General features: G+C 38.1%; 1 protein-coding gene across 3 annotated transcripts in view; it reads left to right on the forward strand.

The window, feature by feature from the left end:
* RPS6KA2 (ribosomal protein S6 kinase A2) overlaps positions 1–25,087 on the forward strand; it is a 297,347-nt gene that overhangs the window by 181,365 nt on the left and 90,895 nt on the right. For all 3 annotated transcript variants that reach the window (XM_035320888.1, XM_035320886.1, XM_035320887.1), the window contains 2 exons: positions 19,157–19,273; positions 23,306–23,387. In XM_035320888.1, coding sequence (XP_035176779.1) covers positions 23,357–23,387 — 31 coding nt within the window. In that variant the 5' untranslated portion in view covers positions 19,157–19,273; positions 23,306–23,356. The remainder of the gene's footprint in view (positions 1–19,156; positions 19,274–23,305; positions 23,388–25,087) is intronic.

A 25,087-nucleotide genomic window follows, 5' to 3' on the forward strand; every position in this document is an offset into this window, starting at 1 on the left:
ATAACAACACAGAAAAAAAATGAAATATAGAGTAATCTTTTCTGTATTTTATAGACAAAATAATGTAGAAGTCACAGCCTGTGAGTTTTACCATTTTGAAGAATGCTGCATAGTATCTGATAGAAAAAGTTAAGATAATCAAGCAAGTAAATTTGTAGCAATTACATTTTTTCTTTGTTTGGTTTTGGCAATGTGACTAATCCTAAGTTTTTGATGACCTAAATTAAGTCAGCTTTGCAGCCACTTTAGCAATGCAGGAATACATAAACTCTCCAATGGAAAATTATAGCAATGTATTCCCCGAGGAAATAAATGTACAAAGCAGCCCTTTCTATGGCAGTCAGAAGGAAACCATCAATTTTTCATTGCTTTATAGATGCAGCTATATATTGTAAAACTCATCTTCTTTCAGAGTAAGTGGTTTGAGGGCGGCATTGGCTTTAGTGGCCAGTATAGTAATTTCTGTATTCAGATTGTTGAAATGTTTTGCAATGACAGTGGAATCTGAAGATAATTTAATTTCAGAGAGGGAAAACAGAAATGAAGGGATGCTGCAGTACTAATGCAACTCTCTGCTGCTCCTCAAATAATTACCTTATGTGTTTATAAACAAAGGTTGTGTATTGACCTTCTGTAGTCAAGTATTTTTGTTTGGCAAACTATTTTAACTGGATTAGTAAAGATTTTGAGTCTTTAGTAAACCAGGTGAACCATGCAACTTTTCATTTAGCCTTCAGCTGAATTAGTTTTGAGTTACTGGATTTGATTAAGCTCTAAATAATTGAAAGGTTTTGGTAAATAAGTATCTGATGGCATTTTGTGTAAAGATGGATGACTGGACTGTTTTTTTTTGTGTAAAACCTGGATGAAAACATAGGCATTTTTAGTCATTTTCTATATATTTGGATGTGTTTTTTGTTGTTGGTGGTTGTTTGTCTAATTCATTATGTGTTTAGACCTGTATTACTTCAGAAAAAAAATTCATTGAATACCTAGGCCACCTCCAGGGATTATTTTTAATCCAGTTTATTTACAGTTGCTTTTTGCATGGTGTTTTGTTCAGGAACTGAGCTCTTTTACGCTGAGTGTCAAAATATAAATGGGTGAGGTGCTGGAGCTATTCTGGCTGGGATGATAGGTCAGGAGCACCAGGAAGTCTCCCCTGAAGACATTTACATCAGGAATACTTTGTCCAGGTGTCTTCTTTTGAAGATGGAAAGAATCAATGGTATTCATCATTTTCAGAGAAGACTTGCGTACTGGAGGGGGATAAATTTGTAAAATTAAGTGTTTTCTTTCTAGTCCCTTTTTGTAAAGTGATACAATATATGTGTTGTCTGGACTAATAGATCCAAGCAGCAAGTATAACAAAGGTCTAATTCTTCAGACCCTTATGCCTTCATCAATATATAGTAGTCACACTGTTGTAAAACCATTTGTATGCTTTTCCCCAATTAAGATCTAATTATTTTATTTTTTATTTTTCAAATTTTAAAACCCAAGTAACAAATGTACCCTTCATCCTTGAATTTCTTTCATGGAATGATGCTATTTATAGAGTTTGATCCTGTTCTGAAGTCTGTAGAAAGTCTTTTGATAGTCTTTGAATTGAGACAGTAATTTGTTAACAGGATGTTTCCATCTTCTTTTACAACTTCATACTTAGCAAAAACAAATTTAGAAACTCTCCTTGTTTACAAAGGAGATGACAGCACTAGTTGATTAAAAGGGGCATAATTTGTTGCCCCACTTATCTCATTTTGTTGATTAGCTGCAACAAACGGTGATGCCCAATTCACTTTTTAAATGAGTAAATTTGGCACATATGCATGACAGTTCCTCCTCTTCTTTTACCATCATCAACAGACTCCAACCAGCTGGCATTCTGCCACCACGGAAAGTGAGAGTTGTTTTCACTCAATGTGCCTCTTGTGTTCACCATCTGTATCCGCCTTTTCTTAGGGCCTAATCCTGCAAAATTATTACAAGATAAGTTTCTTAAGCATCTGCTTACATTGCCATAATGGAGCCAAAATCATGAGAACTATGCCTATTAATAAAATGATTTTTTAGATCTGGGCTCAATATTCATAAGGTGGATCCTGCATATATCTCATAAAGTGGATCTGCTATATATCTCATCATAGTCACCATTTGTTGAGAGTATTTGTTACATTTACAGCTGTGTGCGCACACCATGGGCAGCTGGCAAACACAGTGTAATATCGGGGTGAAAGATGAAACAGGCAGTTGAAAGGAGGTAAGATATGAACTGGTTACATACTGTTTAGGTGGTATCTGTTCTGGTGTTTCTCTGCCTTTGCCATGGAATGATTTCTCTGATGGCTAATCTGAATCTTTCATGCTGTGATTAAGCCTATTGCTTCTTACGTTATCCATAAGATAATTTAGATTTGGTGCACGTGTCTCCAGTCTCACATAATCATCTGATCAGTGTAGGTAGGAAGGAAGGATCTGGTTTGCTTGTTTGTTGATGGAGAATATGGTAAGGGACTATATGCCTTTCTTCGGTGACTATCGAGGGAGAGGTGTTTAGTATCTAACTTAGCTGATAGGCACTGTTTAGTACGTGATGGACTCCTTAGGTATTTAGATAATCTTTCATTATTATTTTTTTTTTAAAAAAAAGGTAGTTTCCTTCTGATTTTGCTCCAGTTAAAACACAGTATGTATGTGTATACATAAATAATACATATTTTTCTTGTTAAAGACTGGAAATAATGCTGTGTATTTCCTGTAATACTATCATGTCTGGTATACATCATTCTTGGTCAACTGACAGCCCATGTATGAAAGGATGCCTCTATGTTTAGTACCCTTTACTGTGGTAAAAATGGCTTAGATTGCTCTTCTGCACTTTGCAGTTCCAGGAATTTCAGTTCCAAACACACCTAATCAGCCTTCAGTGTCCTTAAAACATACAGTTCCTGCTTGTTGGTATAAGAGCAGTTATAGAAATTAGAATCTGTTGTGAATTTTTACTTCCCTTTACTGTTACGTCTAAATGAAGAGTACTTACACAGCAATATGTAATTCAGCTTTACTTACTACTTCATATAACTAGAAGTTTAGATATTACAGCTGTGCAGGGCCATAATTCTTACGTTGGTTTCACATGGATCCAGTAACAGCTTAATTCAAGCTCACTGATGACATCCATATGCATCTCCATGAGTATAAGGAATTTTATGAGGGCTAAAAATTTTGATATTGCCCTGCACAAAAAGTGTCTGATATACAGCCTGGATGAAGTTCAACAATAGCAGATGACTGCTTATTCAGTTTTTGTGTGTAAAGAAACATTCTGAATATTGAAAAACAATCAGGGGAAAAGAAAAAAGAAAAAAAGAAAAAATAAAAAAAGCCCAGAAAATAATGTGTTTTGAGAAAATTCTCAGCATTTAACAAAGCAAACTGAAGCTCTGTTTAGGCACAGTGGTTCCCTGCTGGGTAGTTGGTAATAAAAAAAAAGAATGATCTTTTAAATGTAAATAACTTTAGAAATACAAACAATACAAAAATTGTGACAAATTTATAATAAGTTTTTCACAGTGTTTTACATTAAAGATTTTTTTCCTTTAAGTATTGTCTTAAATTACAGAAATTTTACCTCCCATGGCTTCTTGGAAAAACTGTGACATTGCTCATTGTTTATGACAGGACAAATGGGGAAAACAGGCAAGCACTGGACTTGTGTGTTTGATTAAACACTTCTTTGAAGTAAAACTTTTGTATAGTTTCAGCTTTCCTCTTTGGCTTTCACTTGTCATCTGATGGTAGTGTCTAGTTTTCCTTTGCCCAAAATATTAATTTCAGCTTCCTCTTGTTACTGAGTGAATTATTTCTCTTACCCATTCAGTTGTCTTAAAGGTATTATTCATAAAGTCTTGATGTAGTAGCAAGTGGTGCAGATACAGTAGGTTGATTTGGGTTATAAAATAAGACCCAGTATAAATGCTGTACTCTAGTTCATGTGTAATTGTCTAGGATTCACTAAGGAGCACAATAAATGCCTTATCTATAAAGAAACACAGGTAAATATTGCTTGGTGTCCTGTGTATCATACAGGATTACCGAGTACAAGTGGGTTTCCAAATTTTTATGTGGGGGGGAAAAAAAAAAAAAAAAAGTTGGTTACGATAATGTTGCACCAGTTTCTTAGTTTCTTCAGATTTTTTTCCTGTTCCATTGTAGCTTTTGCTGGCATCTCACCCTGATGGAGCCAGCCAGTGATTTAGAATATCAGTGTGATATTCTTCACCACAGAGAGCATCAAAAAACATTTTTCCTTCATTAGCTTGACTTAAAAATAATAATAATAATAATAAAGAGAATATGTATGTGTGAAGGGTTTCTGTGTTTTTTTTTTTTCCTTTTTTTTTTTTTGGGGGGGGGGGCGGTGTTGGTTGTTTTTTTGTTTGTTTGTTTTGGAGTGTGGGGTTGTTGGGTTTGATTTGGATTGGGTTTTGTTTATTTCTGTTCATTTGTGCTTATTGGTTACTAACTGGAGCTTTATATGAAATGTGAGTTAAAAACCGAATAGGAAGAATGCACTTAGCCTATGCCCTTTCTGTTGGCTCTGAATGGAAGGTTAGCCTGTTCCACAGGACCCCAAAGGCTTTGTGACTGCCCTGAGCACAGGAACATTCTTGCACAATCTTCTGTATTGCAGCCTTTAGTTCCCCCAGCCAGTCAGGGATACACTCATGAGAGAAGCCACGAGGTTGCAATATGTCTGCTGCTGCTGCTGGCTCAGAGAGTAGTATCTTCATTTGTTTTCTACTCCTTTTGTAGGTATAGTTTTGTAATCATCTATGAGCAAGTCCATCTGCTTGGTAGGACAGTAGATATGGGTTGGTCTCCTCTCACCACCTTGTCTGTTAACTCTATACTGTGCAGCAAAGGGGACTGCAGAGTCTTATGCTTTGGGACTGGATAGCCCCAATGGGCCTGAAGAAGACTGTCCCATTTATATGCTGAGGCTGGCAGGCCTGAGCAGATCAGGGCTTTGGGTTTGCTGCTTATAACACAGAACCATTTAGTTTCACAGTAAATCTTCTGTCCTGATTTACCCTGAAGACCTGCAGTGTGTCATCAGGAAAATGTGTGTATGAGTCTAGGTCACTCATTTTCAGTGCAGCCATTTGGATCATATTTTATTACAAAACCCTTTATTTGTTAAGATGCCATATGGATTTGTCATAACATATTTCAGCCAGAACAGGAAAACACTGAAATATCCACAGATCAATGAAAAATACCTAGCAGGATCTTGTTAATCTCAGTTTGACCTTCTGCATGTTTGCATATACGTAGAAAAAATACTTGCAGAATGGAGGCTAGAGCAGTGAATTTACTCTAAAACTGGGATCATCAATGCTTTAAAACACTGGAGGATTATACACAGAACTGGATTAAACAAAAAGAGCTTCTTTCCACTGCCTGCTTCCGTCATCATGTACCTTCACTTTCAATAGGGCTTTTGTGAATAAAGTAGTCGAAGACAGGAACTGAGAGCACTTGATGTAAAGGTCTCTTTACATGGCTGCAACAGAGTAAGAAGCCTGCAGGACAGCTGAAAGCCACGTCTCACACTCTGCAGGCACCTAGCAGAGTGCTATATGGGCTCAGTTTTAAGTTGTCTTGGAAGTCTTATGACTGATGACAGTGGAACTAATGGGAAAAATACTGTCAGGACTGTTCTGAAGAATAAAATGTATTTTGAATTAAGAAGCTGAAGAAGAAAACAGGGTTTTCTTGTATTTGTTGGAGCTTCCCCCAGTTTGGAGATTTGGCCTGATGTTTGCCACAGTGTGATGGTTTTGCTTCCAGTTTCAAGACCAAGAAGAGCACCAATGTGCCATGATTTCACTGACTTGTGTTAGCAGATCATTGCAGTCATTGGGCAGGATAAGAATCTCCCTGCAGAAAGATGTTACCATGACTGGTACAGGTATACCTGATGAGATGATGGGAGCATCTCACATGGTCTGCTGGAGACTGTAAAAAAAAATCTATAGTGAAAAAAGTGGGATGAATGATGATAATGCATCATACATTTTTTGAAAAGTGCATATGCTGCAACTGAAGCTGAAGGAGTCACCTAGGCACTCAAAAAGTGAGAATTAATCTGTATATGAACTAGTCAGCCTAGACTTCTTTTATAGTCAGCAGTTTTGTCTGATACAAATCAAAGCCTAAAAGTACCTATTTCTCTGCTGGCTTTGCAAAAGTTACAGACAAGTTTAGATGAATCTGACCCTGAAAATCCTTCCAGACTCTGCATTGGCCTTAGCTGAGCTGATCATCCATTTTTTTATTTGAGCATATTCATCGAATGGCTCTTTCCTTCCCTTTCCCTCCCTTACATATATAGTTGCTTTACAAGTAATAATTAAAATTCAGTACTTTTATCTGACGGTGTTAGGAATTTAGCATTGTGATGGTATATGAAAACTTTTGATTTTTGCAACCATGAAGCTGTAATGATAAGCTGAAAACCAACAAAATCCCCCACTCCCACTTTTGTTATGGGAAAACACATTGTGTTTTGGAAACCTCTGCAAAAGATGCAGACTGGTGTAGCAGTTTGACCTTTCTGAAATAAGAATCTTCCAAACAGTGTGGCAAAGGTGTTTCTTTGTGTCCAGATGGATCTTCCACATTGTTTATTCTCATCCCTAAAATACACAACTTTTCAGTGTGGTGTATATACCTAATATATGCTTCTGTTTAGCACTGTATAATGTGCCGTAAACAGTTTTTGCCTTCACAGAAAAGGCGACCTGTGCTAATCAGTTAGCAACCCATTCCTTAGAGATCTACCATATAAATCTTTGAATTATACTATCGGCTTCTTGGTATTTCACAGAACTTCAAAATGCAATTTTCCCGGGCCAGATATCCAGTAGACTGCTGAAAATATGTTTGAGAGATACTTGTGTGTGTGGTAACAGTCCTTAGGCACTGAAATACATACTTCCACAAAGATGACCTGGGTTTCACCCATGGACGTAATAAAAGTACACAGCTGAAGATATAAATATGCTTAAATTATGAGTTACAGTTCTAGTATCTCTTGTTAAATATTTGTCCATGAAACTGTAACTCATGAGCTGAGGTGCCGTAAGGTACTTTGTGTCACTTTTTCTTCTGGGAGCAGTGACGGGTGTAGCAGGGCTGTTACCAGCAGCGTCCCCATCCAGAAAGCCATAGCTCTCACAGGGATCACTCTGACGTATGTTTGCACTCTCATCCACCCAGGTGAATGGCTCAGTATTCAATTAGGATTAAAAGCGACACATGACCCTTTCCTTCCGTCTAGGCCAGCACTGTAACAGGTGGTCGTAGCCTGGACGCAAGCAGTGCCTCTCTGCAGTGCCACAGCCTGCAGCCCCTCACCTTCTGAAACTCCTGTGTCACATGTGTTTGGGTGGTTTTGATGGGCCCTTGTCAGGCCTGCCCTTCCACAACACCACGTCTCCTCTACAGGGCTGTTTTTGCATGAAGCAGCGTGGCTCTGCAAGGTTGCCTGTAGGTGGGGGAGCCCTAGGCAGTAGGCCTCTACATCTCCAGTTGTCATCCATGTCCTTATTCCTGGAAATGAGAAATAAAGACACAGCAAAAAGGGGAGAGCAATATATTTTCTCATGTCCCATGGAAACCATCTAGGCTGCAGGCACAGTTACACTGGTCCCAGGGGTCTCACCTTCACAGGCTCTTGTGGCCTCTCCACTCACACTACTCTGTTGCCCTTCCTCAGCCACTTCCTCTTCCTCCTTCATGTGCCTGCATATATTTAGCTTTTTTTGGTCATTATCTGAACTGTACCAGAGCTCATTTCTGCTCTGGAAAAAGCCTTCTCTGCCTAGCTTTGTATTTAAAGTTATTTCATACTACAGTTACAATAGTTTGTGGAGTCAAAAAAATTTTCTACCAGTCTTCTCTCAATTTAATTCTCTGTCAATGCAGGCACGAACCACAGTTCCCCTTGTCCTGTAAATATCATCCTTCTAGAATACCTACTTGTCTCTCTGTCTTCCTCTTATTATTCCTCTGTCAATGTTGATGCTAAATCTTGTAGTATTTTCTCTGTAGAATTTCCCTTTTGCCAATACTGTCTTCTTTATGCCTGATTTGTCTCCTTTTCCCTCTCTCCTTCAGTGCCTTCACTGGAGCTCCAAGCTGTGAACAGTAGCATTAAAACTAATTTGTATTTGCCTTGATTCCATAATGGCCTCGCATCAGTCTATTTCCCTATTAAGACTGCCTGTTAAATGCCACTGAGATAACAAACCTCACTACAACACATTTTTTCCTAAAGTAATAGCAACAGTATTCCAGTTTGTGAAGTACGAGCTAGTTAAATCCTTAGCTGATGCTTAATGTAATTACTGGCAGGCTCAAAATGTGCTAGCAGGCTTATATTTCTCTCAGAAAGAAAATGATAATTACCAAACTCTACAAGTGATTATTAAACAGCAGACTGGTATTTTTTCGTAAACTGATTAATCCAACACTATTAATATGATTAGCTCTTAGCACAGACTTTTGTCCACTGTTTTACAGGTTAAAATGAAATCTGATAGATTGCCTTGAATATACTTATTAGAGATTGTTCTGATCTTTAAAATCACCGTACAAATGTTCCAGGTCTTTTTTACAGTATTTTCTTCTTGCAGTGCAGCAGTGCCATTTACATTGCTATGGTGAGCAGTGTTTTATTGGGATCACTTGAGAAACAGTGAGGAAATGGTGGCAAATATATTTTGCTTAAGCAGTTTATCTTCCTTGTGCAGCTGGAGTTTTTATTTCCCAATGAATGCACTAGTACAGCATCAGACACTTTTTTTTTTCTTTCCTTTTCTAGTCTTTGAAGAAGCTGAGTATTGCAAAAAGTGAACTGGAGGTATTTAGTAACTAGTTATGCTTCTTGAATAGTATCCAGAACAGACAGACGCTTTTGTCCATCTTCCTGTTTCTCTGAGCCTAATATCACAGTACTTTAACATTTCATAATCTTTCCAGGGCCCTTTTACTCCAGTAATGCCATGAAAAATGAAGATGGCCTTACCTGTAGTTTAGAGAAGTAACACTGAGACAGAGAGGTATATGAGGGCTGTCCATATCATGTAACATATATGAGGGCTGTCCATATCATGTAACACAAGTGCATGAACAGCAGATGGCCATCACATTAGGACAGTCAGGCCTTCCCTGAAAGGGTTGGTGTGTTCCAGCACCTGCCAGGCAGCTCTGGAGAGCGAGCTGTGGTGGTGGAAGGTGGTGGCACTCCTGGACCATCCCCAGCAAGAGCCACCCAAACCACTCATAAAGAGTCTCCAAGTGGTTCAGACCAGAGCATGGAGTGCAGGGCATGTTACTGACCTGGAACCAGAACCTTAGCTGTAGTGGAGAGCAAAAAAAATGGAAAGCCTTTTGGTATTCCAGCTTCTTCTGTATAAAATGAGAATATTTTTTTATTATTATTATTTTTTTAAATCATAATGCATGTTGTCTGTCCATTACAATTGCATGTAGTCTTCATAACTCTATTTAGTGTTACAAAGCATCAGCCTAAGGAAATAAGAATACTTATCCTTCTAGAATAAACAACAGTTCCTTCTAGGCACTGGATCCAATCTTCATTACTGTTTGGTCCTTGGTGAATGAGAAGCAAGTTCTTTTTTTTTTCCCTGTTCACCAGCAGAAACAGTCAGTAGTGGACCTTACAGCTCTTCTGAGATGTAAGACCAAAGGCACAGATGTAAACCATGCCAAGTAGGGCGTTGATGAAAATGTTCTTGCTCTTATTTATTGTAGCTCAGAGCAATATAGCTGAGTTCTTTGTCCTTTAATGGTGTGACTCATTTTGAGACTGTTTCTGTTGTAGTTCACAAATGTATTTGGGTATTTGTAGAGAGCTGCTGCATGAGTAAGGCTGGCCAACTGTGTATTTTTTTTTTGATCAGATGGTTCTGCTTTTGTTCTACTTTTTTTAACCCCTTGCTTTAATAGTTTTTTGTCTTTTTTTTTTTTTAATGACCTCCTTCTACTCACCACTCCACACAAACATTTGCAGATTGCATCAAAATCAATACAAAATTAGTGTTATGCTGGCTAATGGTTTGAGTTGAGAGTTGGAAGTTGGACTGAAAATTGATGTCTTCCTCTACTTCATGTGTACTTGCATTTTGAATATGAAGGTGGTTCTTCCTGTGCATCTTCAGTTGTTGCCATGTACATACTTGTCCTAATTAGGAAACGACTCTATAAAGCCACAGATAAGCAGCTCCAGTCTTCAGTCCTAGTCTTAATCTGAGCTAAAGTAAAATCCAGTTACAGGCTGCCCCATATCACATATTACTGGATGCATTTCAGATGGTTTGTCTATCCATTACCACAGTATGGGATAATTTCACTTTTTTTTTTTCCTGTGTTAATTCTCACAGTATTCCCAAGAGGTAACAAAAAGCAACTGTTCCTATTTTAAGGTTGGGGAGAAAGTGGATGTTATGTCTATTTTACCAGAACTACAAAATCCTGATGCCTGGAATACTGCCAACACCTCTGAGTATTTTTAAATGCCTAGAAATTTCAAGTATCTAAGTACATTTGAAAAATATTTGATATCAATAGAAGTTGTGTTGAAACTTCTAGGACATTTGTCTATGAACCTCTCTTTTGTAATGTTATTTGTTAGTCCAACCCTAAGTGATTAACGAAATATACAGAGGAAGTTTCAGGTAGCACAAAAGACTGAACCCAAATCACTCAGATACTCAAATCTCCAACTCATGGCCTTCACCAATTCATCCAGCAGATTGTAGTTTCTGTCTTTGATATCTGTGATTCTCCTGGAAATCTTTCTTTACTTTTAGTTTGTGTTATTTTAGATGAACCTCAAATGTAAAGAAATTTATTAGTGAGAAGAAAGAAAGGGAAAAAAAAAAAAAGTAGGACAAAAAGAGTTGGAGAGATGCTAAAGGGAGTGTAATAGATGTTTTCTTTGCAAAAAATGTCTACTGAATTTAGTAGGGACTGATATTGTTGCACTCCACTGAAATTTCTCTAAGGTTTTTGTTTTCCACTAGGTTTTGACCTGCTTGGTGAAATTCCTTTTGAAAGATAACTCTTTTTATTCAAATTTGTGAGAGGTCTCTGAAAGAATCCCAACCTCTCTAAGTAGTATTATGTATTATTTAACTCTAGATGACTTTTGAGAAGGTAGGTGACCTTATGTCCAAGCACAGACTTGGCACATATTCCACTGATTTCACAGGGAGTTCAACATACTTCTCTAAGGACTTGATAAAACCAAGACATTGTTGCTAAAGCAATTATTATTTTGACAGTAGAAGGTAAAACAAACAGACTAATTTACAGTATTGCTCATTTTACATCTAAGAAGATCACAACAGAAGCCAGAACTTGGATTACAAACCTTTTAAAATGGAAAGTTTCTTTTTTTAACTTTTTACTCCAGCTGCTAGAGACAGGCTTGAGAGGAGGCTAATGAAAATACTCCTATGCTTTTTTTTTTTTTTTTTTTTTTTTTTAACATAAATACTTGTCCTCAAAGAAGTGAACACAGGCCAACAATGCATTTCCTGTACCCATTTTCCTGTAACTATTATGAATAACCTATTTTGTCTTCTCAAAAATTACTCTCCTGTGGCTTGAACCAGATTAGAACCTGTGAAACAAAGGTGAAAACCTGGCCTCATCATTGTTGGACATATGCTCTTCTAACTATTCCCATATCAGAGTTTTAAATGTACTTTGCTAAAGAACCGTAGTATTTTGGAATGCTGTCTTGCCTGTGATATTTGGACATTAAATAGTCATGATTTGGTTTTATATTAGGTGGTAACTTGCCAAATGGCAAGACAGGTAACAAAATAAAGTCTGTATCTGGAGCATATGCTATAGACTTATAAAGATTCTCTGGAACAGAAATAACTTCTCTTTAGGATTATTATTATTATTTCCTTTTGCCACATTTCCATTCATTTTTTCATTACCTTCAGGCCCTAAAGCATGCAAACCCAACAGACCTGAAGACTGGAGAACCTGCATATCAAATTGCACATATTTTTATCAGAAAATTGCCCTTTTTTACAGCCAACTGTGTGAGTTTTGATCTTGTGAGTTGTTGAGGTGGCCAGGCAAGGATTAGAAATCAGAATCCTGTCCTAATCGGTTTAAAAAACTATAGTCTTACGTTAGCACCACATCTTCCCTCCCATGTGCTACAAATGCATAAGATTGTCCATTGCTAAAAGCAGCTCATTCTGGAATGACACCATCTCCAACTGTTTCACACCACTTCAGGAAGTCTTGTGACAGAAAGGTTTTACTTATTTAGAAATATATTGTGCATGATTAAGGTGGTCTCTGGGTTTGAGGATGACCTTAGCTCCTCTCTTTCAGAAAGCCATGGGACGGTTGCTGCGAGGCCATGAAGCAGGCAAGGTTAGAGGCTGTACAGCTGAAAAGAGCTACTCTCCTGGAAGGCCTATACTTCCACATGCCTTTTTGTTTCTGAGTGCTATACCCCTGCACTTCCCGGTCCTGCTCAGGCATGTGACAGTGAGTCAGGAGATATTCTGGCAGTTGGAAGAGTCCTCTGTGGTCGCTCCCTGGCAGCCGCTGAGCGCTAGTGAATCTCTTTCTACAAGATCTCCATGAGGAAATCTTAGAAGTGAGATGACAGCAGTGCCAGAGGGAGCAGCTTGCCTCTTGCTCTGCTCATGCTGCCTCCAGGAACCACTGAGGCAGATGTGGCTATGTTGTCTGCAGTCTCAGGGCAAGAGGAGAGGCTCTGATCTCCTATGTCCCAAAGGAAAGGAGATCAAAAAGGCACTTCCACTCCAATTCTGGGTTACTAGTTTGTCCACAATGTCTACCAAATGGAGGGTGGGCTCTGAAGTGAATAATGCAGTGTATAATCAGGCTCTGATTAGGTCTGTCTTGTATTAGCAGAGGGAATCACTCTCCATTCCTATTCCATCATGTATTGCAGTCAATTCCCTCCTTCTCATCATCTGTGCTGCTCTACTGTGTGTTTTCTTGGAGCCACGAAGAACATCCATCTCACTTTTGTCACAGGATGATGCTTTTTGTGCAAACATAAATATTTACAGAAGTTTACAAAAGATTAAGGCTCATCAAGTCAAACATTCCTGTTAATGCAGTGTCGGGACAAGTCAGCAGGGAGCAAGAGCCTGGGCTGCTGTGCACAGCTGTTGCAAGACCAAACTGTGGAACATTCAGTTTTGACTCACTGATCAAAACCATTGTGGAAATTGACTTGTGTGAGTTTTTTTTTTTTTTTTTTTTCCCCAGAGTGAAATTCTCTCCACTGAAGTAGCTTCTTCATTGTGCACAGAAGTCCAGGCTTTGTTTGCAGTGTGAATATCCTGCCTCTGTTTGGTTGTTGTAATACAAGTTCCAAATGCAAATAAGTTATAATTACTGGACCATTGGAAAAATATAACTGAGGACAAAACAGCAGAGAGATTTTCAGAGGTCCCTTCCAACCTCAGCCATTTTGTGATATGCCCACAGTACTTGTGCTCTGATAGTTTGGATTTTCATTCTGTATCTGACAAAAGTTATCCCACATTCTATCTTAGGAATGATAGGGGAAAATCCAAGTAAAAATATTAAAAGGGAACCAATACTATTGTTTATTTGTTTGTTTTTGTTATTTTTTTATTCCCTAGGAAGAATGATAAGAATGTTAAAATCCATGCAAGGGAAACTGAAGGTCTGGCACTGATAACACTTGAATTCTTCATCAGTGAGCTTTACTTGCAGCATTGGTTTCTAGACAAGAGGAGGAAAAAAAAAAAAAAAGCTATTTGAATAACTCTAGACAAATATCAGTGACAATTTTCTAGCAACTACTTATGTTATGGAAATCTACTCAAAGAAATCGAACGTCTCAGGAATGAGCTTAGCATTGTTAGACTACTTAGGGTACCTTCAGGTGCCTTTATACCTTGTGTCCTACTTGTTAAGATCCCACCTGTCTATCAGAATGCTAATCACACCAAGAAACAAAAGTCCTTTTAGCAACTCTTTGGGAACATATTCCCTTCCAGAACTAGAACTAATTTAGATTGCTGTAACTTTTTCTGAAGTATGTTTGCATGCCATGTGGAAGCTCAGCTAGGAGCATTTCTAAGACCAGTGCTTCGTATTGCATTTCCTTCCCCTCACTTCCTTCCACTCCACATAGTGCTAGCACGTTACGTTTCCTGAGCAGATTTAGCAGGACAATCCTCATGCTAATGCTTCTGTGAAAATAGGAGTGTCTGGTGTTGGTGGTCTCTTAGAGGAAATAGTTAACAGTGTGATAAGGATCACCAGCTCCTCCATTGATTCTGAGAAGAGGTAAAGGCATTCACCACCTACGGATGTTGTGGGGAAATGGAAGATTTTCAGCCTTGGCTGTTTTGCCACGGGAGTCTTGTAACTGCCTGAACTTAAAATACCTCATCCCAATGTCAGGGAGCCAGAAACACAGCACATTGGAATATATTTGCTTAAAGAAACTGTGCCCATGTTGAGTCTCAAGTAGTGAAGTTTCGCTTTTTGCTCTAGCGGGAGGTGGATTTGTTGTACCAGCTAAAATACCAGCTGCCCCCTGGGCACCTCACAGGTAATGCTACTGTAGTGATGACTGGTGACAAAAGGAGCAGTCTGGCATGCTTTTCTTCAATGCTGCTTTGTTGCCCCTTCCTAGTGAGGAGACCACAGGAAATCCTGCCTTCCTAGAAAAATATCCTGCTTCCTCCTAAGACCCTGTGGAGCAGGCAGCTTGACATGATTGTGGGCATTTCTGAGCCAGGCAAATCGAAGAAGAATAACCTTTCATAGGCAGTGGCTTAAGCCTCATTTTTTGAGGCACTGAGTGCTGCAGTGGACAAAAAACAGCTGGCCTGATCAAGTGTCAGTGATAGTCTGAGCAGGAGCGTTGGACCAGATTACCTCCAAAAGTTCCTTCTAACCAACATTTCTGTATTCCATGAAGTGATGTAATCAACAGCCTTTTTCCATCTTTAAAATCAGAGCTTCTCTGATAAAACGCTGTTAAGGTTGTATTTAGCCCTGTTCTGTTTAGTAATATTTTTGAGGTTTATTTAAATGCACGTGAAATTAAGTATTGCTTTTATTGCAAGGTATGAAATAATTATGCTAGAATGTTTTGAGCAACCTTCAAGCAAGCTGAATTGATATCACCTTAATACTCCCAATATAATCCTGTAACTAAATGCATTGAACTAAAGAAGTTATATTGAATTTAATAACACAATGAGAATTATTCTTATGGCCAAAGGGCTGTGACTTTGGCGACTAATCTGAATGGATAAATAGAAACTCTCTCATCATTTAAACCTGCAGATGTAGCTGAAATATCTCCATGGTTCAGGTGGAAATGCAGCCTTTCAGAATTAAACAGGTTATTAATGTTCCCCTCAGGTGGTAGATCTCATCCCGGTTGTTGAGATTAAAATGTTACCTCAGAGGAAAGGTAAATCTGAGGAAGATGGTGTACATAATTTTTCTTTATTTATTATTGGTAGAGCTTTGTCTCCTAAATATATTGCGAAATTTAAATCCACCTACTGCTTAGTCTGGTTCTGAGTAATGGCCCTTGCTGTGCTGTGCTTTTGGGCTGAGGTGGGCAAAATCCTGAAATGGTGACCAAGTGTACTCAAGGTGCATTAACTTAAGAAATTAATCTTTTTATTTATTTATTTTTTTAATTTTGTTTTTGTTTTTCATAATACAATCATTTTTCAGGGGGTTGTACAGATGCAGAGGCTGGCCTGTGGAAGCCAGTCCTCCCAGATTCTGTTTATGGTCAAGGGAGAGCAAACTCCCAAGCATACAAGGTCTGTTATACAGAGTAAAAGGTGATGAATTGGGGCAGAAGCCTAACTACACAGGGAGTAATTTTTAGCTTTTCTGAGTTCAATGGCTAGTGATCCAGGCAGTCCAGATACTTTACCAAAACTGTAGTGTGGCAGGGCAGGCTTAGCTCAAAATAACGTTCTTAACAGAGTGCAAGTCTCTTGGCTGCAGGCAATTTATGTAAAATGCACATCCCTCAGCATGAAAGCTCCTCACTTCAGAACTTGATGGAGGCTTTGATTATACCATGTTTGTAATACCTGGTTTCCTTAAGAAACAGAGTTAACACAGTGTTTTAGTTCACTATTGTTTCTCTCAAACAGAAAAAAAAAAAAAAAAAAAAAAAGATTTATTTTTTTTTTAAATCAGAAAGATACTCTCTCTCCCACAGTAATTAAAACCAGAAAAACAAGAGGATCCTGGCAGCTATATACTTAGAAAACCTTTAAATCTCTCTATGAAAATTGGTTGTTGGTTTCAAGCATTTCCTTTCATGCAAATCAGTTGAACTAGAGAAATTAGGATCAGAAAAAATAGTTGCTGTCGGATGATGATTATTTTCCATGATTCTGAGAGCATGCACAAAGTCCAGGAAGTTTTCCAAACCAAGAAGAGGATGTAGTCCCTGTTCCAAAGCACATGAGTGTAAAGAGGCAGAGAAGGGCAGAGAAAGGATGAAGCTGTAGTTTGCAGAGCAATTAGAGTAACACTAGCCGTGCATTGGAAGTGTTATTACAGCTGGTAGAAAGTGATAACAATTTTCTTGGGAGAGAGGTAAATCACATTTGTTTTTGTTTAGTAAATGAATGTGTTTCATGGCCAAATGATGTGTTTCATTAATGTGTTTCAAGTCCTAATGGCCAAATTATTTGGGAATGCATTTTCATTATAGGATGCTATTTCTATTTTTTCCACATTTAGTTTAAGAAGAGAAAAAACTTACAAATATATTTATAGCTTTCATCAAGATACTTTCTTGAGGAAAAAAAAAATCCTTCTAACAGTAACATGTATGGGATTTCAATCATTTCTGGTAGGTGCAGAAATACTCAAGCCTATTCCTAAGTGAGCAATTCACTGAGATCTGGGAAATCATAGAATCATAGAATATCCCAAGTTGGAAGGGACCCATAAGGATCATTGAGTCCAACTCCTGGTGCCACACAGGTCTACCCAAAATTTTAGACCATGTGACTAAGTGCACAGTCCAAATGCTTCTTAAACTTCCACAGGCTTGGTGCAGTGACTAGTTCCCTGGGGAGCCTGTCCCAGTGTGCGACCTCCCTTTCAGTGAAGAACCTCTTCCTGATGTGTAGCCTAAGCCTCCCCTGCCTCAGCTTGACACCATTCCCGTGGGTCCTATCACTGGTGACTAAAGAGAATAGAACAGATCACTGCCTGCCCCTCCACTCCTCGTGAGGAAGCTGTAGGCCGTGAAGAGGTCTCCCCTCAGCCTTCTCTTTTCCAGGCTGAACAGGCCAAGTGACCTCAGCCACTCCTCAGATGTCTTCCACTCTAGCCCCTTCACCATCTTCATCGCCCTCCTCTGGACACTCTCCAACAGTTTCAAGTCCTTTCTGTACTGTGATGCCCAGAACTGCACACAGTACTCAAGGTGAGGCCACACCAGCACAGAGTAGAGTGGGACAATCACTTCCTCGACCAACTAGCAATGCCGTGCTTGATGCACCCCAGGATACCGTTGGCCCTCCTGGCTGCCAGGGCACACTGCTGGCTCCTATTCAACTTGCTGTCAACCATGACACCCAGATTTCACCCAGTCTGTACATATAGCCAGGGTTGCCCCATGCCAGGTGCACGACCCAGCACTTGCTCTTGTTAGACTCCATGTAGTTAATGATCGCCCAGCTCTCAAGTCTGTCAAGATCTTTCTGCAAGACCTTTCCATCCTCAGCCAAGTCTACAACTCTTCCAAGTTTGGTGTCATTGGCAAATTTGCTCAAAACACCTTCTAGTCCTACATCCAAATTGTTTATAAAAACATTGAAGAGGACTGGCCCTAAAATGGAGCCTTTGGGGACCCCACTGGTGACCATCCACCAGCCTGATGTGGACCAATTTACTACAACCCTTTGAGCCCTGCCCGTCAGCCAATTGCTCACCCATCGTGTGATGTTTTTGTTTAGATGTGTGCTGGACATTTTGTCCAGCAGGATCCTATGGGAAACCGTGTCAAAAGCTTTGCTGAAGTCCAAAAAGATCACATCAGCTGGTGAAACAAACCAAAAAAAAAATGTACTTGAAATCCAATTGTTCAGAAGTTAGAACAAGTAGTTTGAACAGAAAAAAAAAAAAAAAAAAAAAAAAAAAAAAAACAGGTTTACAGTACACTTCAGAAATAAAAAAGTATATAAGTAGTATCTTCCCTCACTACTTTGTCCTTGAAGATAAGTTATTTTTTGCAGGTTTCTTTTCAGCTCAATGACTTTCTGGGTTGCTGCAAACTCTACATAATCCCTCTGGTTCTCACATGACCCAGTCATTCTCTTTTTAGAGGAATATGCCATAATAACATAAAACAAACAACTCAGACAAATAAGTTGTGTTACAGCTTGCAAGACAGAAGTCCTAGTTCAGCTGGTTTCTTATGTTCACTATTCTTCTTCCCACCACCTCGATTTCACATCTAAATCTTCAATATGTTTTTTATTTAGAAGGTTACTGGTAGTAACTTTCCATTCTACAAGGTAAATAGGAAGAGCCACTTTTAACAATGCCTTTTCTTTATTGCCTACTCATAAGAATTGCTGCTTGATACTCAAGTGAGATTCACTTTTTAAGGTGGGTTTAAATGATGTTTTGAGTAAGAGTGAGGAATTACATGGAGAGAAGTGTGCTAGAGCCTCTGTAGTATTGATGTGGATACATGTCACTGTTCGCAAGGTCTGTGATGTGTATTTAGCTCTACAGTGTGTTTGTTTCAATTTGCTATATCTTTTTTTTAGACATAATCTTGAGATTTAATAAACAGAAGGAGCAGGACTGGATGTCCTGATATCTGACCCATGACACTCTACTGCTCCTTACAGGCACATGGAATATTTGGATAAGCATCTGGTTCTATTTTTCAAAATTTCATATATGATTGTAACATCAAAGAAGATGATATTTTAATAAACAAAATATTTCCTTAGGATAACAGTTTTGATTTTTTTATTATTATTATTTTGTTTGTTTCTTTCTTTTGCAGGAAGAAGGTATAGTGAAGGAAATAGACATCAGTCATCATGTGAAGGAAGGTTTTGAAAAAGCAGATCCTTCTCAGTTTGAGCTGCTGAAAGTATTAGGACAAGGTTCATATGGAAAGGTAATTTTTAATGCCATCTAATCACCTAGAGCAACACTAAAAATATCATGTCCTTTCTTTGAATTCATTTACACTGGTACCACTGTTCATGTATAAATTGTGTTGTAAAAGCAGATAAGCAAAATCAAACCTCTTCTGTCATTTTAATAGCACTTTTGTCTTTTGCTGGACTCCAATATATAAAACAGTTTAGAAATTTTATAGCTCTGGACCCAAACTAATGAGCACGAATGAGCATTAATGAGCAGCACTGTTTATGAAGTTAGACACCTCTCCTTTCTGACCTATCCACTAAGGAGGTGAGCATACTACTGCTGCTTAGTGGTAAGAACGTTCAAAGGCTTAAAGGTGTCTGCTTCCCGATTTCTGCTAAGGGCAGATGGGATCCCAAGCATATTTTGAAGTCCCTGTCACTCGCCCTGCTGGTTACCTCACAGTGATTTTGAGAGAAATACTGCTTTCTAACTGTGAGATGTAAAGCAGTTCATAGTTGCAAGCTTTCATTTGTTAACCAGCAAACAATGTTTTCATTTTCAGTTTGATTTTATTTCCCGCAAGACCTTGACATTTGCAGAATGGTGAGCCTAATTTACACTAGACATGGAAGTCCTTACCATTTTAAATACATATGTAACATTTCTCAGCCTACAGAGGTGGATCATTCCAGCTGACTTGAAGAACTGGCTCATGCCTAAGATCTGCTGAGGCACCCAGAACAAAGCTGAGCATCATGACAATGAATCAGGGTCTTCAGTTTTATTGACAAATAAAACTGCCTGGGGAGTACTTAGTAGCTTTCTGTGTATTCCAGATCTGTATTGATAAGTAAGGCTTTTAGAAGAGATGAGAGAAATCAGGAGAACTAGCATTCACTACCAAGTTTTGCTCTAGAGAATTGCTTGAGAGCACTATAACGATATTTGAGTTTTGAATGTTAAAGAAATGTGAGAAATAAAACAACTCAGAATTAGATTTCTTCTGTGTACAAGGAAGAGAAGTACAAAAGAAGAAAATCTCTTCTTGGAAAGTAAAAGATACAGTATGGCCAGTATCTGTGCAGTAAATATTTTAGAAATGGTTCACTGGCTATCTTAGATTGTGCTGATGTGTTTTTGTTATTATCTGTCCAAGCTGGCATTCTAGTTTAGGCATTGTATAAGCAAAATGTTTATTCTCTGACGCCACTTCCCAAAAGGAGGTCTGATTTCTGAGACATGCTCCACTGAAATCACTACAGAATCGGAAGGTGGGTGTGTGGACATCATACCTGTCTGGAGTTGTGTGTGATTACAAGTCACTTTTAGTATCTTATGTGAAACAGGTCAGTAAACTGAGCAGCAAAGACATGGAGGAAGGAAGTCTGGTCAGTGTTTCTTAAGCAGTCCTCAGTCGCCTAAATTTTCATCACTTCCGTATTTCAGCTGATCAAATCTGTAAGTCTCTGAGAATGCAAATCTGCCGTTTTTCAAGTTGTTTACTTGAAAAATCGCCTACATCATTTCCTGCAGGATTAAAGAACATGCCTTTGGTTTCCGAGGGAGTGTGCTCAACTCTGTTGAAAGCCACAGCACTTGCTAAGGTTTCTGGGTTGGGATTTGGTGATGTACCCATTACTCCAGCTAAGGAACTTTTAGTAGTTCTATCAATACATTCAGTTATTCAAAATTTTATTCAAAACCTGAGGTGTTTGCATGCATATAAAACTAGACAATCAAAAGTCATTTTCAGGCACATGCCTGTGCTATTCTGGCAAACTAGTATTATATAGCTAACATAAAGTCTGGCAAGTACTCTAGGACCACTCAATAGTTTCAAGTACTATCAAGACTATACCTTTAAGAATAATTGGGATGCAAACTTCATTTTGCAATGCAATGCATTTTAATTTGTTCTATTTCTTTTTGGTTTGATAATTATTTTAATGTTCTCTGAAACAGCACACACTGTTCTTGACTCATCTGTTTTGGAGGAAATGCAGACCAAGTGCCCGATCCCATGCAACAGAGAACGGACTAGTGACTAGTAACATAAATTGATAATTTTGCTTATTACAGCAATAGGGGTATTACTGGCCTTACATGGCAAGGAACTCTTGAACTGCAGCCTAATATTTCTGCAGGTGCAGTGTGCTGTGCTGTTGTATGTTCTGTACATTTTAAAATCATTATCTTAAGGGTTTGGGATTTGTTTTAGTTTGTTGATGTTGTTTGCTTGGGGGGTGGAAGGAAGGTTGGATGCCATTACCATTTTTACACAATATTATTAAAGATTAAAATCTAGTGTTTGGGCAGACTTGCTTTATGACTACCCCAACATTTCTCTCTCTAGCTGTAGCTGAACTTCTAAATTAGTTGACTTCCTGTTAATACTGGAGCAGCTGAGCTTAATTTATCATGAATGTTAATGAAAAACACTTCAGAAAGTCTTATGTGTTCCTGTTGCATCCAGATTTCATAATTTGTTTTTGCAGTTGTGAGTACCGGAGGTACTTGTATGTTCATCAGACTAGGAAACAGGAGATGGGAACAAGCAACATGTGCCTGATCTCAGCCAGTGAGGGCAGCTCAGCTGAAGAACTGTGCATATCTCACATGCACAGGAAATATCTTAAGAATGAAAGGCTCACCTTTCACCTCAGATCGTATCATAGAGGTGTTGTAGCTGTGATGCTGTACAGATGTAAGAGTGCTGCTCAAGGTGTGTGTGGAAAGAATTTACCCCCCCCCCCTTTTTTTTTTTTTTTTTTTTTCCAGCTGCTCTAGATGGCTGTTAAAAGTTGTTCTCTCTCTCCATGACCCTTTTCTAAAAGGGTGTTTGAGAAAATTGTAATCTGTTTACAGATTTATTTTTTTCAGGAAGAAGTGTCTTTCAACTTGCAAATAATGTGCTAAGAACATATTTCCTCCTTTCTTTTTCTTTTTCTTTTTTTTTTCTTTGGCTTTTTTATGTTTTGGGTGACGGCAATGCTGCATAACTTCTAAACAAGTGATGAATTAAAACAATTTCTATGGATTTTTGTAATATAAGTAGTCTTTCTTCAGTAAAATTATTTCAGCTAGCCTTATTTAATTCAAGTATTTGTAAGTATATTCTAAGTATGTGGACATGTAGTTCTTTTTGCATTTGGCTTTACTTATGGCTTCTGTCCAGTAGCAAAGGTGCTGAAATAACAACTGAGCCACTGTCGTTTGGTGGTTCTGATTTCAGCAGAGTGAGCCCTAGGAATCAACTAAATTATTTCTTTCTTTTATTTTCAAATATTAATACTGGAACACCCTTAAAATACACAATAATAATAATAATAATATTTTTTTTTAAAAAAAAAAAAAGAACAAAAATGTACTCCAGTCAGACAAGAAATAATAGATGCATGGAGTAAAACAAGAATAATAACAGCAATAAATCAGAATTTTAGCTACAATTGTATTTTATTCCAATTAAAAAATTTACACCGAAAGATGTAACATGAGAGACTGCATCAAGGAAAGCTGCATTTATTATAATAGGGTATTTGTCAATGAAAATGGTTCTACCTTTGGTTAAGTATGCTTGAACAGACTTCCAGCTGTATGAAGTTTTTGCATCAGTGACATCCAAGGTTAGTCATTACTCATGACTTATGACAAATTATACCAATTCATTTTTTCTCCTTAATTTAATTGATAAAAATAATTTTAAGAAACTACACATTCCTAAGCAAGATACATTGCTTTTTTTTTTTTTTTCATGTAAAGCTGTTCAGAATATGAAGAAATGTGCACACATTGTTTATGACAATTCACTTGTCTTTAACTGAATGTGAAAGGACTATTAATAACATCAAACATATTTTCTTTGTGAGGGAGTAAAGGCTTAAAACTGAAGCTTTCTAGAGCTAGCTCAGCAAATTGCAGGTGAAATATATGAAGTACTTTCAGCTAAGAGTTTTCATTGGAATTCCTGAATCTTAGTATTTCTTCCTCCATCAAATACAGCAAGCTTTGTAACTAAAAGCTCGTTCCCCTTTTACACAAGATGTCTGCTTTTTTACAGGTATTTCTAGTGAGGAAGATTAAAGGATCTGATGCAGGTCAGCTTTATGCCATGAAGGTACTTAAGAAAGCAACTCTGAAAGGTAAGGACTGGGACAGTAGCTGCAATACCCATTTCTGTGATAAATCATCTATTTTTCTTGTTTTTTTTTTTTTTTTTTTTTTTTTTTACATTGTTGTTGTATGGTATATATCAGTGCAAAAATATGTTTCTGGCAACCTTGACAATTCTGCCTCACTGTAGTGAATGTTCTAGAGAAAGGTACACAGAAAATGTTACGTATACAGTTTGAGAGCATGAAAACAGAGCTTTGTTGTTTTCTAGCTGCTTGTATTCTTTATTTTCTTAGTGTTAGCTATAGGACTTCTATTGGGTATATATTAAATTGTGTTAGAGTGGCAGTATCTCTCTGTTTCTGAAGTAAACTGAAGCGCTTTTTTTTTTTTTTTTTTTTTTTTTTATATATATATATATATATATATAAGGGTGCTGCTGAAGTAGAACATGACTCCTATTAGGCAGGAAGGCCCTCCAGCTGGAGTTTCTCTACATGCTTGAAAATTCATGGGAACATATTTTCAAGTGTGATGAGTTGTTCTGAGGTTTTTGACATCTTGCTTTCCTAACTCATGAGCGTATGGCCTCCAGTAGGCTGAGGCCTAATGACTGATGGTTGAATCTGATCATCCTCTTCTGGTATCATTGGCGGCTACCACCTCTTTCAGACCAAAAGGAAGTGTCTAGTAAAGGGAAAGGACTGAATAGCAAACATGGAAAATTTGGTCTCAGCTGAAGTCCCTGTTTTTTTTTCCTCCAGAGAGTTAAGAAGATCCACTCTTCTTCCTGTTTCCCTGACCTAACACTGTACTGTTTTTAGCCCTTGAAAGTCTGACATGTTTTACAGATGAAGATGACAGGGTTCATTTTGCCCAAAGCAACTCTCACTTACTCTGAGACCATGAGGGTTTGCACAATGCAGAATCATGCCTAAGAGTCTATTCTAATGTGAAGAGAGCTAATTTTGAGATAGTTCTGATGACTTATGAATCAAATTTGCTTTAGCATGCCTCTGTTTGGGGAAGCAAAACAGTGAAGTTACCAGTAATTGCAAGGTAGAGTTTCAGAAGGTGGTAACAGGCAGATACAGCACCTCTTCTGAGCACTAGTCAAGATAGGAAAGTGGCAAACCAGGAATTTGCAAGGTTGTTTACCCTAGAAAAGTTTTTTCAAAAAAATAGTAATTTGAGGTGATGCTAGTGTGCTAATTTTTTTGTTTAGAAAGTAGATGGGAAAGTTTGTTCTGGCAGAATAGTGTGGTGTAAATAGCCACTTAAGTAGTTCTGGACTTAATACGTAGAAAGTAAAAGGTTAGGACTGTGTATATAGTATGTGTAATAGAGTGAATCTCTGATGTCTCACCCAACAGCAGAAGCAAGAAGTGTTTTCACTGCGTTGAACTCAACTCTCAGAGCTTTCCCCACCAGTGAAAGCTGTCTCCTGCAGAGCACAGCATCTGAGGAAGGACTGTGTGACCCCTCTGATGTGAACTCATATCAGAGACTTGTTTCTGTTTCTTTTGAGAATCCATAACTTTTCATCTAAGGTGAAAATTGGGTAGTCCCTTTTTTTTTTTTTTTTTCTTTTCTATAACTGAGGTATATTGAGCAAAACCAGTTTTGGATAGGGAGAGGATTTCTGCTAGATCCTCAAACACTTTATTTTATTTTAATGTATAATAGCTACATCAGTTATGTTAGATTCCACCGGGGAAAAAAAAAAAAA

Source organism: Oxyura jamaicensis, chromosome 3 (genome assembly GCF_011077185.1).
Source record: "Oxyura jamaicensis isolate SHBP4307 breed ruddy duck chromosome 3, BPBGC_Ojam_1.0, whole genome shotgun sequence".
Lineage (NCBI taxonomy): Eukaryota > Metazoa > Chordata > Aves > Anseriformes > Anatidae > Oxyura > Oxyura jamaicensis.